This window comes from Sturnira hondurensis, unplaced genomic scaffold (genome assembly GCF_014824575.4).
Source record: "Sturnira hondurensis isolate 20B ecotype Veracruz unplaced genomic scaffold, ASM1482457v3 Scaffold0013190, whole genome shotgun sequence".
Taxonomy (NCBI): Eukaryota; Metazoa; Chordata; class Mammalia; order Chiroptera; family Phyllostomidae; genus Sturnira; species Sturnira hondurensis.
In genome coordinates, this window is record NW_028085821.1 from 730,558 (window position 1) to 743,352 (window position 12,795).

The following is a 12,795-nucleotide window of genomic DNA, read 5'->3' on the forward strand; positions in this document are numbered from 1 at the left end:
AGTTTCCTCCTGAGGACAAAACAGTCACATTTGTTCCTGCCCTTAAGCCAGAAGAAGCAAATACAGAACCCAGAGTAGGTAGCTGAACAAGGGCCACCTATCAGGAGATGTAGCCTTCAGTAGGGTGACACAGCCAGTCATGACAGTGACCTGGCAGGAAGACAGCCAGCGGAATGGATACCCCAACTCCACCCACTTCTGATACGCAGCCAGTGGTCCGCATGGTCAAACCAAACCAAAATCCAGAGGACAAAAGGACCCACTACTAGGCTCTGTGTAGATTAGCCCCCGGGTTAGAGAGCCGGGGAGAAACGTGACTGGAGAGGCAGAATAAAGGTATTCACCGCACCCACAGAGGCGTATGATCTAGTGAAAATCACCTTTCATTTGAAAATAGTGTGGTGGGAGTTTCCTCAGCAGAACTAGTTGTACGTTAAAGCATCTTTGGAAAAAGGAGCACATGAAACAAGACACTTGGACATGTAATAAGGTAAGAGAAATATTTATTTACTTTTGCACAAGAACGAGCTTATTATACTAAACAGATTCAACCAAATAATATCAAGTGCAGTAAAACAATGGAATAGGGATGACTTTTCCTGTTAGAAAATATGAAGTAACCATGCCTGTGCATTATTTTTATCATGACAATAACTTGTGTCGAATTTCTTTTCAGAGTGTATACTGTACATAACACATTATAGCTTCTTTGCTTTGCTTCTGAAAATATAACTCATTCACTGCCTTACATTTTATTTTTTGCAGTGAGGAACCTAACTGATTCGTGAAGCTTCGGATCTAGAGGAAAATTTTCTGCACCAGTGAAGCTCGAAGGCTTTCAAAGCTCTGATGGGTTCAGGCTTTGTATCCATGGGTCACGACGTCACGGTGTGGACGTGCCCGTGTTCTTCCACACGGGGATGTCAGACGCAGCGGAGGCAGAGTTCTGGTCTAGTGTTGCCCCAAGAATTTTCCTCTTGTGATTTTCTCTAGCTCCACACATTTCATAATTGAAAGGTCACTCAGCTATTAACAAAGCTGCACGTAGCTGCCCACAAATCATCCACTTTAAGTTTTAACTTTTTAATTTTATTTTTTGGTCTTTTTAATGAAAGAACATTCTTTAAAGAGAAATCTCCCATGAGACAGTTAACTTCACAGTTCCTGAAGGCACTGTGGATCCACTGAGCAACAGATGTGGCCATTCTAAAAAAGGGGGAATGGAGAAAAGCACAGTATGAATTTTTTAAGCCATTAGTAAATATTCACACTTATTGATCGATCAGTGCACACAAACATAACTCCAAGGTTTATTTATTATTTCTGCATGATTGGAAGCTCAATGACCCAATCACTGTTCACGTTGTACTACTGCAGAACTATGTTCAATTATTTGTGGCAAATTATAGGCTAGCTTTATTTGCCCCATGGCACCCTCTCAGATCACGTTGGTCCTTTTGTTTACTTCTTCACAAAGTAGGGAAGGGGTACATAGACACACTGCGCAACACAGTACACATGGTCACTACTGTCACAGGGTTTCGAGAGGGGAGAAAACTAGTAAGTACCAAACAAAATCATACAATAAAAATTATGAAAAGCGCTGGGAAAGACTGGTGACTTAGATTGGGTAGTGAGGGGAGATGTCACTGTAAAAGTGATATTCGAACCAGGACTTCAAGACATGCATGTGAAAAACAAACTAAAAGCACATGGGCTAGAAAGAGTAAAGGCAGGGAAGTGAAAAGGGTTCTGTGTAGTTAAGAAACCAAAAAAGCTCTGGATGAGTATTTTAATTGGTGACAAAAACAGTGCAGAAATGAAGGAGGAAAAATAGGCAAGTGAGGGCCAAATATGCATAATTAGTTTTTAGAACAAAAATACACAAATAATATGAGGAGGGACTCCCTGAAAAGCTGGAATTATCTTCTGAGGGGCAGGCCCCTTGTAATACAGGCTTCCTCCACTAGGTGAGTGCTTTAGGAACCCATCTGTATCAGCGTGCCAGCTGGTGTTGTGAGAGGCTGTGTTTGAATTCAGTGAACTTTTTTTGAAGACTCTTTCAATGCGTTTGCCCATTTCATAACGGGTGATTTGTGAGTGCACCTGCCCACATCGTGCTACTCAGCGAGTGTTCAGCAGTTTTTGACCAAAACGGCATGACCTAAATGCCCCAACCCTCCCTATTACCCGATCTCACCCAGAGCAACATTTTTTTGTTTGCTCCCCTGCATAAGAAAAGTCCTCAAAGGGAAACATTTTGCCCATGTGGAAGAGGTGAAACAACAAATGACAGAAACACTAAAAGGCATCAAAATCCACAAGTTCAAAAACTGTTTTGAGCAGTGGAAAAATCATCTCAATAGGGGTACTGCATCAAATGGAGAGTACTTTGAAGGTGACTAACGTTTAAACATGGAAGAATACACAATTTAAAAAAATAAATTCATTTTGGGGTCTACTGTCATATAGTGTATTAAAAACAGAAAAAGTTTCTTATCTACTTATCTTCAGTTTTTTATTTAATGTTTTTTCAATTATAGTTGACAAACAAATATCGTATTAGTTTCAGGTGTACAACCCAGCGCTCAGACATTAAATAATTTATGCGGTGACCATCTTCATAACTCTCACACCCACGTGGCACCAAGCACAGTTACTACAGCATTATTGACTACGACCCCTATGCCCCACCACACACCCCCGCGGCTGTTTTGTAATTGCCAATCTGTTCTTGTTAATCCCTTCACTTCTTCCACCCAGCCCCCTTGCTCCCCTCCCACGTGGCAGCTATCAGTCTGTTCTGTGTATCTATGAGTCTGTTTCTCTTTTGCTTGTGTACTCTGTGCTTTGGATTCCACATATAAATGAAATCATATGGTAATTGTCTTTCTCTGCCTGATATGTTTCATTTCGCATAATACCTTCTAGGTCCATCTACGTGGCCACAGATGGAACATTTCATTCTGTCATATGGCCATCAACAGACAAGTGGATAAAATAGTTGTGGTACATATACACAGTGGAGTCACAGCTTATTCTTTCAATTCCTTGCACATGTAATGATGGTTGGTCCTGTCACGTCCACTGTGAGAGCACGTGCTGCCAGACACTTTGCCAGGCACGTGAACACACGGTCAACCTCACAGTATTCCCAGTCGGTTCACCATTCAGAGTCAAACTTTTCAGATTCATAAACTGAAATTTAGAGAATCACACAGCTAATAAATGGTACATCTGAAATTAAAATTCAGGGTAGTCTGACTCTAAAACTCATCCTCTGTTTGATATTTTATTGCAATAACTGACTTTAGATCATGGACAATGTATTATACTTTAACATGATAAAATCCAAAGTGTCTATTCCTATAAGATAAAACTTAAAAAAACGAAAGATTTTGATACTTTAGTCTTTGTTGAAGCACACCAAATGGAAGATCCAGTGTATATCCAAGATTGTCCATTTAGCCTCATCAGCTTCCTTTATAAATTTTTATCGTATTTTTTCCATTACCATTTAGTCCCTTACATCCCTCCCCCCACAATCGCCACACCGTTATCCATGTCTACGGGTCCTTTTTCCTTTCTGCTCAATCATTCCATCCCCTACCTTCGCCCCCCGCCCCGCCCCACTCTTAGCTGCCATCCTGCTCTCCATCTCTGAGAATGCTATTTAAGCAGAGCTTGTCCTCTGACAGCAAGAGATGGTCTCAACCATCTCTTGGGTCTCAGGTGGCATTATAAAGGTTTGTCATCACACTCAGAGGCAGAGGTGGTTTGATTATAACCTGGTTCTATGCTCTTTCCTGACCCACTGACCCAGTGAAGTTAGGGTGTGCCCGTGCCTGAGAGTATCAGTTCCTCGAACTATGGATTGTAGGGCATACGAGGGATTTCTGGAGCCTTTTGCCACTGAGCACGTAAAACCAGCACTGGAACCTGGTGTGAGAGACACCATTAGTGTAGCTGTTGTGAGCATGTGTTCAGAAAGGAGCTGTCCACGAGTTATTCTCTATCTTACAGGAGAGTCTGTCTTAATTCTATGTTAACATGTTCTGCTGTAAGAAGATAAATACTCTACCAACCATATTGGGCACACAGAAAAGATATTAAAGATTCTAATAAAATATCCCTTGAGGTTCTGGTTTCAGTAATGGCATAGCTGCTTATAGAAGACTAATCATCCTACAGGTAATGATAAAGTCTAGACAAAATATAAAAAGAACTATCTGAAGCAACAGAGAGTGACCAAAAGCAGGCAGATACAGAGGGGTTCCAATCACTGAAAGAAGTGCAAAGGATTGTGTGAGATTTATTCTTACTTGGCATTTCTCCTTGGGGCACCCCCCATGCTGAGTGGTTTAGGATAACTGTAATTCCAGCAGAGAGCCACCATCTGACAGGCGTCTGCCACAGAGAACAATTTTTAGGGCGGTTTGAGTAGCTGGAAATTCAAGATGTAATATCTAGAGACGAGAGAGTGAGTCCACATGAAAACTTCCCTCAAACCTTCGGCTGATTTGAATTTTAGAGAAGACTAAATAAACAAATCAGTTTGAAGGCTGAAAGATCTGAGCAGAAATTTCAGGGGCTACTCACTGAGTAGAGCGGTGTTTAAAAATCTGTGCCCTCCCGAGTTAGAAGGATGAATGAACAAGTCAGGCTTTCCAATGAAAGCCCAAAGGGGCCATGATTAGGAGCAAAACAATGTCTCAAGATTTAGAGATTCAATCTAGAACAAGGGTAAATCTAGATTAACCCTACCTAATCCTTGTAAAGCCAAGCCTCTTTAAATGCAAGGTGACTGGCCTGTAGCTTGCAACCTGCTGTAACAAAAATAGTCTTCAGAGGAAGCTAATAGAACATAGTCTCTATGTTATAAATCATCCATGATCTCCAATAAACCAGAATAATGATTAGATATGTTTTAAAAAGACAGGAAAAGGTGACTCCTAATCAAGAGAAAAAGTAGCAAATAGAAATGACTCAAAGGTAATACAGATGGTGTAATTAGCAGATGAAGACTGGGAAGTACCTATTATAAATGTGTTTAAAGATACAGATAAAGATGGTTATGATGAAAATAGTATGCTAAATCTCAGCAAAGAAATGAAACTATGGACAGAATTAAATGGAAATTTTGAAACTTTAAAAGGAAATGTCTGAAATAAGAAACTCACTGGATTGGTTGAACAGGTTAGAGGTGAGAAAAGAAACAGTCACCAAATTAGAAATTATCCAACCCTTAGGACAAAGAGAAAATATTGGAATAAAAATAGAGTGTCAGTGATCATCAGGACACTATTTACTGTATCACATATATGTAGTTGGAGCCCCAGGGGAATAAAAGGGAGAAAATGTGGCAGATGAAAGTTTTGAAGAAACAATGGCCAGGCTTTTCCTCAAATTTGGAGAAAGAACATCAATTTAAATACTGAAAAATCCAGAAAACACCAAAGAGAATAAAGACTAAACAAGAAAAAATATCACACCTAAATGGATCACAGTCAGACTTTTAAAATCCAAAGATAGAGGCAATTGTGACATTGTGAAGTTGGGAAAGGAGATAGAGGCAAAAGAAGGAAGTATTGTATGTATTTGTATATCCTAGGGAAAAATACAAATGATAGCTGAAGGCTCAACAGGAAATATGGAGACTAGGAACAATACAGTATCAACTTGAAAGCTCTGGAAGCAAACTGTCAACCCTGACGTCTAAATCTAGTAAAAATATCTTCAGAAATAAGAGCATTTTTAGATAAGTGTAAGTTGAGAGAATTTGTTACGTATCTGCAAGATGGAAAATGCTAAAGAAAGCTACTCAAGCTAAAGGGAAATGATATTAGACGGAGATTCATACATGTGAGAAGAAATTAAAAGCACCAGAAATGTGAATATATATAATATATAGCAAAACTTTCCCCTTAATTTTAATAACTTATATTTGACTATTTAAAGTAAAGATCCTAACATGGAATTTTAGAGTTTACAGTGTACATATTTATAAGTCTATAGAGATAGAATTATATTCCAAATTTCTTACATATTAGATGAAGTAGTATAATATTATATCTTATTATGTTGTAATAAATTAATATATTATAATTCCTAGACGAACAGCTAGAATAATAATATATTTAAAGTTGATTTATATATTTTTAAATATTTTATTTATTTATTTTTAGAGAGGGGAAGGGAGGGAGAAAGAAAGAGAGATAAACATCAATGTGTGGTTGCTTCTCATGTGCCTGGGGACCTGGCCTGCAACCCAGGCATGTGTCCTGACTGGGAATCGAACTGGTGGTGGCCCTTTGGTTTGCAGGCCAGCATTCAATCCACTAAGCCACACCAGCCAGGGCTAATATAGTTAAAGTTTAAAAAGCCAAAAGAACATTTAAAATTGAATAATATTTTAAAAAGTAAATAAACAAAAAGAAGGGAGGAACGGATGAATAGGAGTATAAAACATAGACAGGACAAATAGAAAATAAATGGCAAAAAGGTAGCCCTAAACATGACAATGTCAAAAGTAACATTAAATGCAAATACACCATCCCTGACTGGTGTGGCTCAGTGGGCTGGGCATCTACCCACAAGCCAAAAGGTCACTGGTTTGATTTCTGGTCAGGGCACATGCCTGGGTTGTGGGCTAGATCTCTGGTTGGGGTGCAAGAGGCAACTGATCGATGTTTCTCTCACATGTCCTTTTCTGTCCTTTGTGTTTCTGTCCTTTTTCTCCCTCCTTTCCCTTCTCTCTAAAAATAAATAAATAAAATCTTAAAAAACATAAATAGACTAAACACTTGTGTTAGAAGAATGAGATTGTTACACTGGGTAAAAAAGTAAGAATTAATTCTATTATACATCATCTATGAAAATGCACTTAAAATAAAACCATAGTTAGGCTGAAAGTTGATGGATCAAAACACTATATTTTGAGTCTAAATGAATGCCAGGCAAAATTGAGTTCAAGTCTAAAAGCCTTGCTAGAGCGAGGGACATTACACAATGATAAAATAGTCACTTCACCAGAAGACATAAAAGACTACATACTGTGTGGATCCATTTACATGTAATTTGAAACTAGGCACAATAAATCTACTAGAATGAAATCAAATTGAGGTTTCCCATGAGAAGCAGGAACTGCTTGGAAGGGGACACAAAAGTACTCGACAGAACAGAGTGTTGGAAATATTCTATATTTTGATTTATTGAACTGATCAAATTATATACATAGTAACTGTACATTTTGCTATAATAAATATTTCCTTGATAAAAACTAAAATGATCTACTATACTTTAGTCTGACCAAAAATAGTAACCACATACTGTCATAACTAATTATAAAAACTACTTATTTTTACATACCAACATAGTACATTTCCTTAACATCCTGTTATTTCTGCTATTTATTATTGAAGAGGTCATTGTCACTTTTGTCATGCTAAACTCTAATGATCGAGATTAGAAGACAGTCTCCTTTTATTTTAAGTAATATATATGTTATATATATATACAAGTATAATGTGTAATATATTTAAATATCTTATAGTCAATACATTACCTTAATTATTACCTTAAATTTATTATATTATTAATATAATTCATCTGTTATAAATTATATAGGTTATAGGTTATAATCTACTATATAGATTATAGATTATATCTATAAATATATTTTTATTATTTATGTAATTATTAGTTTAAAATTTATTGTACTAACATATTAATTCACCTGTTATAATTATATAGATTATAGATATACAAATATAAATTATATAGATTACAGGTATAATCTACATAAATTATATAGATCATAGATACAATGTGTATGCATATATATATTAATTATACAAAATATGCATATATAAATAGCCTATATCTAAATAATTGGTATATATTTTATATTCTCACTATAAATATTTTACTATAGCTTCTTATAATTCATTTTTTTATTCTTTTATTTTCAATTTTTTGCAAAGTGCATGTGTAACATACATATTTCACCTTAATATTTACTACAAATATAGTTAGTATTCCATAGTTAGTATGGCTGAGAAATATAACCATATAATTACATAGAATATGTAACTATAATATAATGTGAATATTGCATCATATAGAATTATTAAAACTTATTTAACCATTTTTATTGGATATTTTGGCTTCTTCCTTGACTCTACATGACAAATAATGTTGAGGTGAATATTGTCATGCCTATAGCATGTTGCATATTATAGATAATTTCTTTAGCTTGGATTCTCAACATGGGGATTAACAGGTCAAAGGATGTGTGGGAACAGGGAGTTGGCAAGGAGGTGTATGTGTGGGCTGTTGACATGTGTTTTTCATTTTAGATTTTATCCATTTTATTTTTAGAAAGAGGGTAAGGAAGGGGGAGAGGGAGAGAAACACCAATGTGTGGTTGCCTCTCACATGCCCCCTACTGGGGACCTGGCCTGCAACCCAGGCATGTGCCCTAATTGGGAATCGAACCGGAGACCCTGTGGTTTTCAGGCTGATGTTCAATCCACTGAACCACACCAGCCAGGGGACATATATTTTCAATGCCCCTAACAGTGCACATGAATTACAATTCTGGTACACCTCTGTTGGCATTGGAAATTACTGTGAAATGTTTTCTTTTTATTGTAGTATAGGAAAATAATGATTCATTATTTAATTTATATTTATTTCAACTATTTAAAGGTTGAAAATTTTTCTCTTTTTTAATAGCTGTATTTTTAATGAATTGTTTATTCATCTATTGCTGATTTATGGGGAAATAAGTGTTTTTCTTATTAATTTTTATGTATTGCAATATTTAACCTAGTAAAGAAATCATATCTCCTGAAAATATTATTCCAGTCTCTAGTTTTGCCTCCCTGTTTTGTAATTTTATCTCTAGAAGCCCTAACTTTTCTTTGAGGTAAATATTATCCCTTCTAAGTTAGGAAAGGACTCTCCCTTTTGGAATTTTGGTAAGTATTTAATCACATTTTGTTGTTTTGACTTATTTTAACATTTAATAATTTTTCACATGGAAAACTACTTTCTTTACATTGTTTTGCAGTCATTCAACTATCTGTGGACTACTCCTTTTGTTTCCTACTGATTTGCAAAGCTCTCCTGATCACGGTAGGAGTCTTCATTATGATGTTGCTCATGTATGGGATATTTGTTTCCATAGATAGCACTAGTCACCTATTCTAATGTTAGTACAGAGGTCCACTTTCTAAGCTTTGTTTGCTGTGTCAGTCAGATGAATGCAATATTTAGCAGCTTCATCCTCACAAAACACTAATTTTCTCTGTATCTCAGTTATTTCAGTATTACACCTACATTTTTCCCAGGAGTTAAAAGTACCTCCCTCCTTGGGTTTGTGATTTCCAAAGTGTTTGGCTTAGTGTTTATTTATCAAAGGATATGACCCCCTAATCCTTCCTTTCTCCTTATTTCTCAACTAGATACATGATCTTACATTTGCAACTCAAAGCACAATGGCCTAGAAGCACTCTGACTCACCAGTGGTGGGTGTCACTTAGATTTGGGAAAGGCAACCCTAACAATTCATTTTTAAAAAATATTTTAAGGATTTTGTTTATTTATCTTTAGAGAGGAAGGGAAGGAGAGAAGGAGAGAAACATCAATGTACAGTTGCCTCTCGTGAGTTCCCTGCTGGGAACTGGCCTGCAACCCAGGCATGTGCCCTGACTGGGTATTGAACTGTGATCATGTGGTTCACAGGCCCGTGCTCAATCCACTGAGCTACATCAGCCAGGGCCCTAACTATTCATTTTTGACTCAAGAGTTTAACTTCTGAGTGGAGGAAACATTTTTTTAACCTAAGCAAATTAAATTTGACGACATCTTTTAAAAGGGAAAGGAAAATCTTACTCTATTCCATAGCTCCTAGCTAGCTCCTAATTCCCCAGATCGTCTGTCCAAAGTCACTTCCTCAGGAAGTAACTGGTCCACACGTTGACGGCCCCCTAGCTCAGCACCCCCTTCCTTGAGAGCATCCACCAGTCTGTAACGTCTTTATCTGTTTCATGACTTAATGTCTATCTATTCCACTTCCAACAATAACAGTCAATATTTATTGAATGTGTATTCTGATTCCAGACACTGCACCCTTCACCTCTAGACCTGCCCTGTCCAATCAGAAGACACTGCATGATGGTAGCAAGACCATCTGTGTGTGCTGTCTACTATGACAGTCATGAGCCATGTAACTCTTCAGCAGTTGAAATGTGGCTGGATGACTGAGAAACTGAATTTTAATTTTATTTAATTTTAATTAAGTTAAGTAGCCACATGTGGCTACTGACGACTGTACTGGACAGCACAACTAGGTGATAATTTCCAGGAATCATCCTGTCTGGTTTTGCTTATCATTATACCCCTGCAACTAGCCCAGTATCCCACACAATTGGTAATTATTGACTCAAACCATCACCCAGAGGGAGTAGGACAGAGAGAAGATTAAAAATGGTGCTCTGAAAGCACCAATTGTGAAGAGCGCTCACCTCCAGTGCAATCAATCTCTGGAGGCTGTTTTGAATAAATTTTGTTTTTCGAGTAACACAGAATGAACATAATAAAAATAAATATTGGGGATAAATTTGGTAAAGCTGAGCATATTCTTACAACTCATATTTAATAAAAAGGGAAAAGGAAAATGGTATAAAATTTGGGTTGGCCAAAAATTCATTTAGTTTTTTCCATAAGATGGCTCTAGTAGTGCTTCGTTGTCTTATTTTTATTTAATTGACTTTATTTTTAAAAATTATATTTTATTGATTATGCTATTACAATTCTCCTGATTTTTCCCCTTTGCCCCTCTTCACCCAGCACTCCCCACTCCTCAGGCAATCCCCCCACCTTAGTTCATGTCCACGGGTCATGTATGTAAGTTCTTTGGCTGCTCCATTTCCTATGCTGTACTTTACATCCCCAGGGCTACTCTGTAAGTACCAATTTGTAGTACTTAATCCCCTCACCTCTTCACCCACTCCCCTAAGCTCCACTCCCACCTTGCAACCATCAGAACACTCTCCATACCCATGATTCTGTTTCTCTTCTTTTTTGTTTGCTTAGTTTGTTTTTTAGATTCAATTTTAGAAATATGTATTTATTGCCATTTTCTTTTTCATAGTTTTGATCTTCTTTTTATTAAGTAAGTCCCTTCAACATTTCATAAAATAATGGTTTGGTGACGATGAACTCCTTTACTTTTTCTTGTGTGGGAAACTCTTTTATCTGCCCTTTGATTCTAAATGACAGCTTTGCTGGGTAGAGCAGTCTGGGATGTAGGTCCCTGCTTTTCATGACTTTGAATATTTCTTGCCAGTCTCTTCTGGCCTGCAAAGTTTCTTTTGAGAAACCACCTGACAATCTTATGGGTACTCTGCTGTAGGTAACTAACTTTTTTTCTTGCTGCTTTTAAATTCTCTCTTTACATTCAACCTTTGAATTGTGGTGTGTCTTGGTGTGGGGCTCTTTGCATCCATCTTGTTTGGGACTCTGTGCTTCCTGGACTTGCGTGTCTATTTCCTTCACCAAATTAGGGAAGTATTCTTTCATTATTTTTTAAAATAGAATTCTAGTTTCTTTCTCTTTCTGGCACCCTACTGAGGTGAATGTTGGAGCGGTTGAAGTTGTCACAGAGGTTGCTTATACTATCCTCTTTATTTTGGATTCTTTTTTCTTCTTGCTGCTCTGACTGGTTGCTTTTTGCTTCCATAGGTTACAAATCATTGATATGATTTTCAGCTTTATCCACTCTACTGTTGTTTCCCTATAAATTGTTCTTTATTTCAATAACATATCCTTCAATTCTCATTGGATCTTTTTATGCTATTGAGGTCCTCACTAAGTTTCTTGAGTATCCTTGTAACAAGTGTTTTGAACTTTACATCTGATAGATTGCTTCTCTCCATTATTTTTAGCTTTTTTTCTGGAGTTTTGATATGCTCTTTCATTTGGGCCATGTTTCTTTGTCTCCTCATTTTGACAGCCTCCCTGTGTTTGTTTCTGTGTATTAGGTAGAGCTGCTACGCCTCCGTGTCTTGGTTGTGTGGCCTAATGTAGTAGGTGTCCTGTAGGGTCCAGTGGCACAGATACCCCTATCACCCAAGCTGGGTACTCGAGGTGTGCCCTTCATGTGGGCTGAGCATGCCCTCCACTTGTAGCTGAGCCTTGGTTGCTGTTGGTTGGTCAATGGGATGGATTTACCCAGGCCTGTCAGCTGTAAGGATTGGTTGTGACAACTGACCACCATCATCTTCCCTCCATGGAGGATGAGCTGTTCAGGGACAGGGTGGTGTGCTCTGATGTGGTGGTGGTATAGCTGCCCACTGGGTGCACAGGCTCTGGGGTTTCTTGGGTGGTGCAGACCAAGGTGCTGGGCTTGGAGATTCCCAGGCAAACAGAAGCTGTGAATCTAGGCTGGCTGCTGCTAGTGCTTGGGGCTCACTGAGGCCAGCTGTTTTTTGTTTGATAGGATTTTGAAAGTTGTGAAACATGAGCCAAGAGCAGCCATTCGTATGAAAAAGCAGCTTGGGTGGGCCATAAACTGGGTAGAGAGGAGTCTCTGGGGATCTCCAAGGTGGCTCAAACAGTGTTAGCCAGGCTGATGGAGTCTCAGATATGGCACCAGCTTGCTGGCTCTGCGCAGGGAGGGTTCAGGAAAGGGACTATGGCCTCTACTTGCCTTGATGCCAGACACTTCAGTTTCTCTCTGTATAGCACTGGTGCCTTTTAAGCTGCTACCCTGGTGCTGGGGCTCAGAGG

At 37.9% G+C, this 12,795-nt stretch overlaps 1 protein-coding gene across 2 annotated transcripts in view; it reads right to left on the minus strand.

Annotated features, from left to right (window-relative positions):
• Positions 1 to 486: 486 nt before the first annotated feature.
• The window catches only part of NELL2 (neural EGFL like 2), a 289,076-nt gene continuing 276,767 nt past the window's right edge, over positions 487 to 12,795 (minus strand). For both annotated transcript variants that reach the window (XM_037061082.1, XM_037061081.1), the window contains exon 21: positions 487 to 1,206. In XM_037061082.1, coding sequence (XP_036916977.1) covers positions 1,156 to 1,206 — 51 coding nt within the window. In that variant the 3' untranslated portion in view covers positions 487 to 1,155. The remainder of the gene's footprint in view (positions 1,207 to 12,795) is intronic.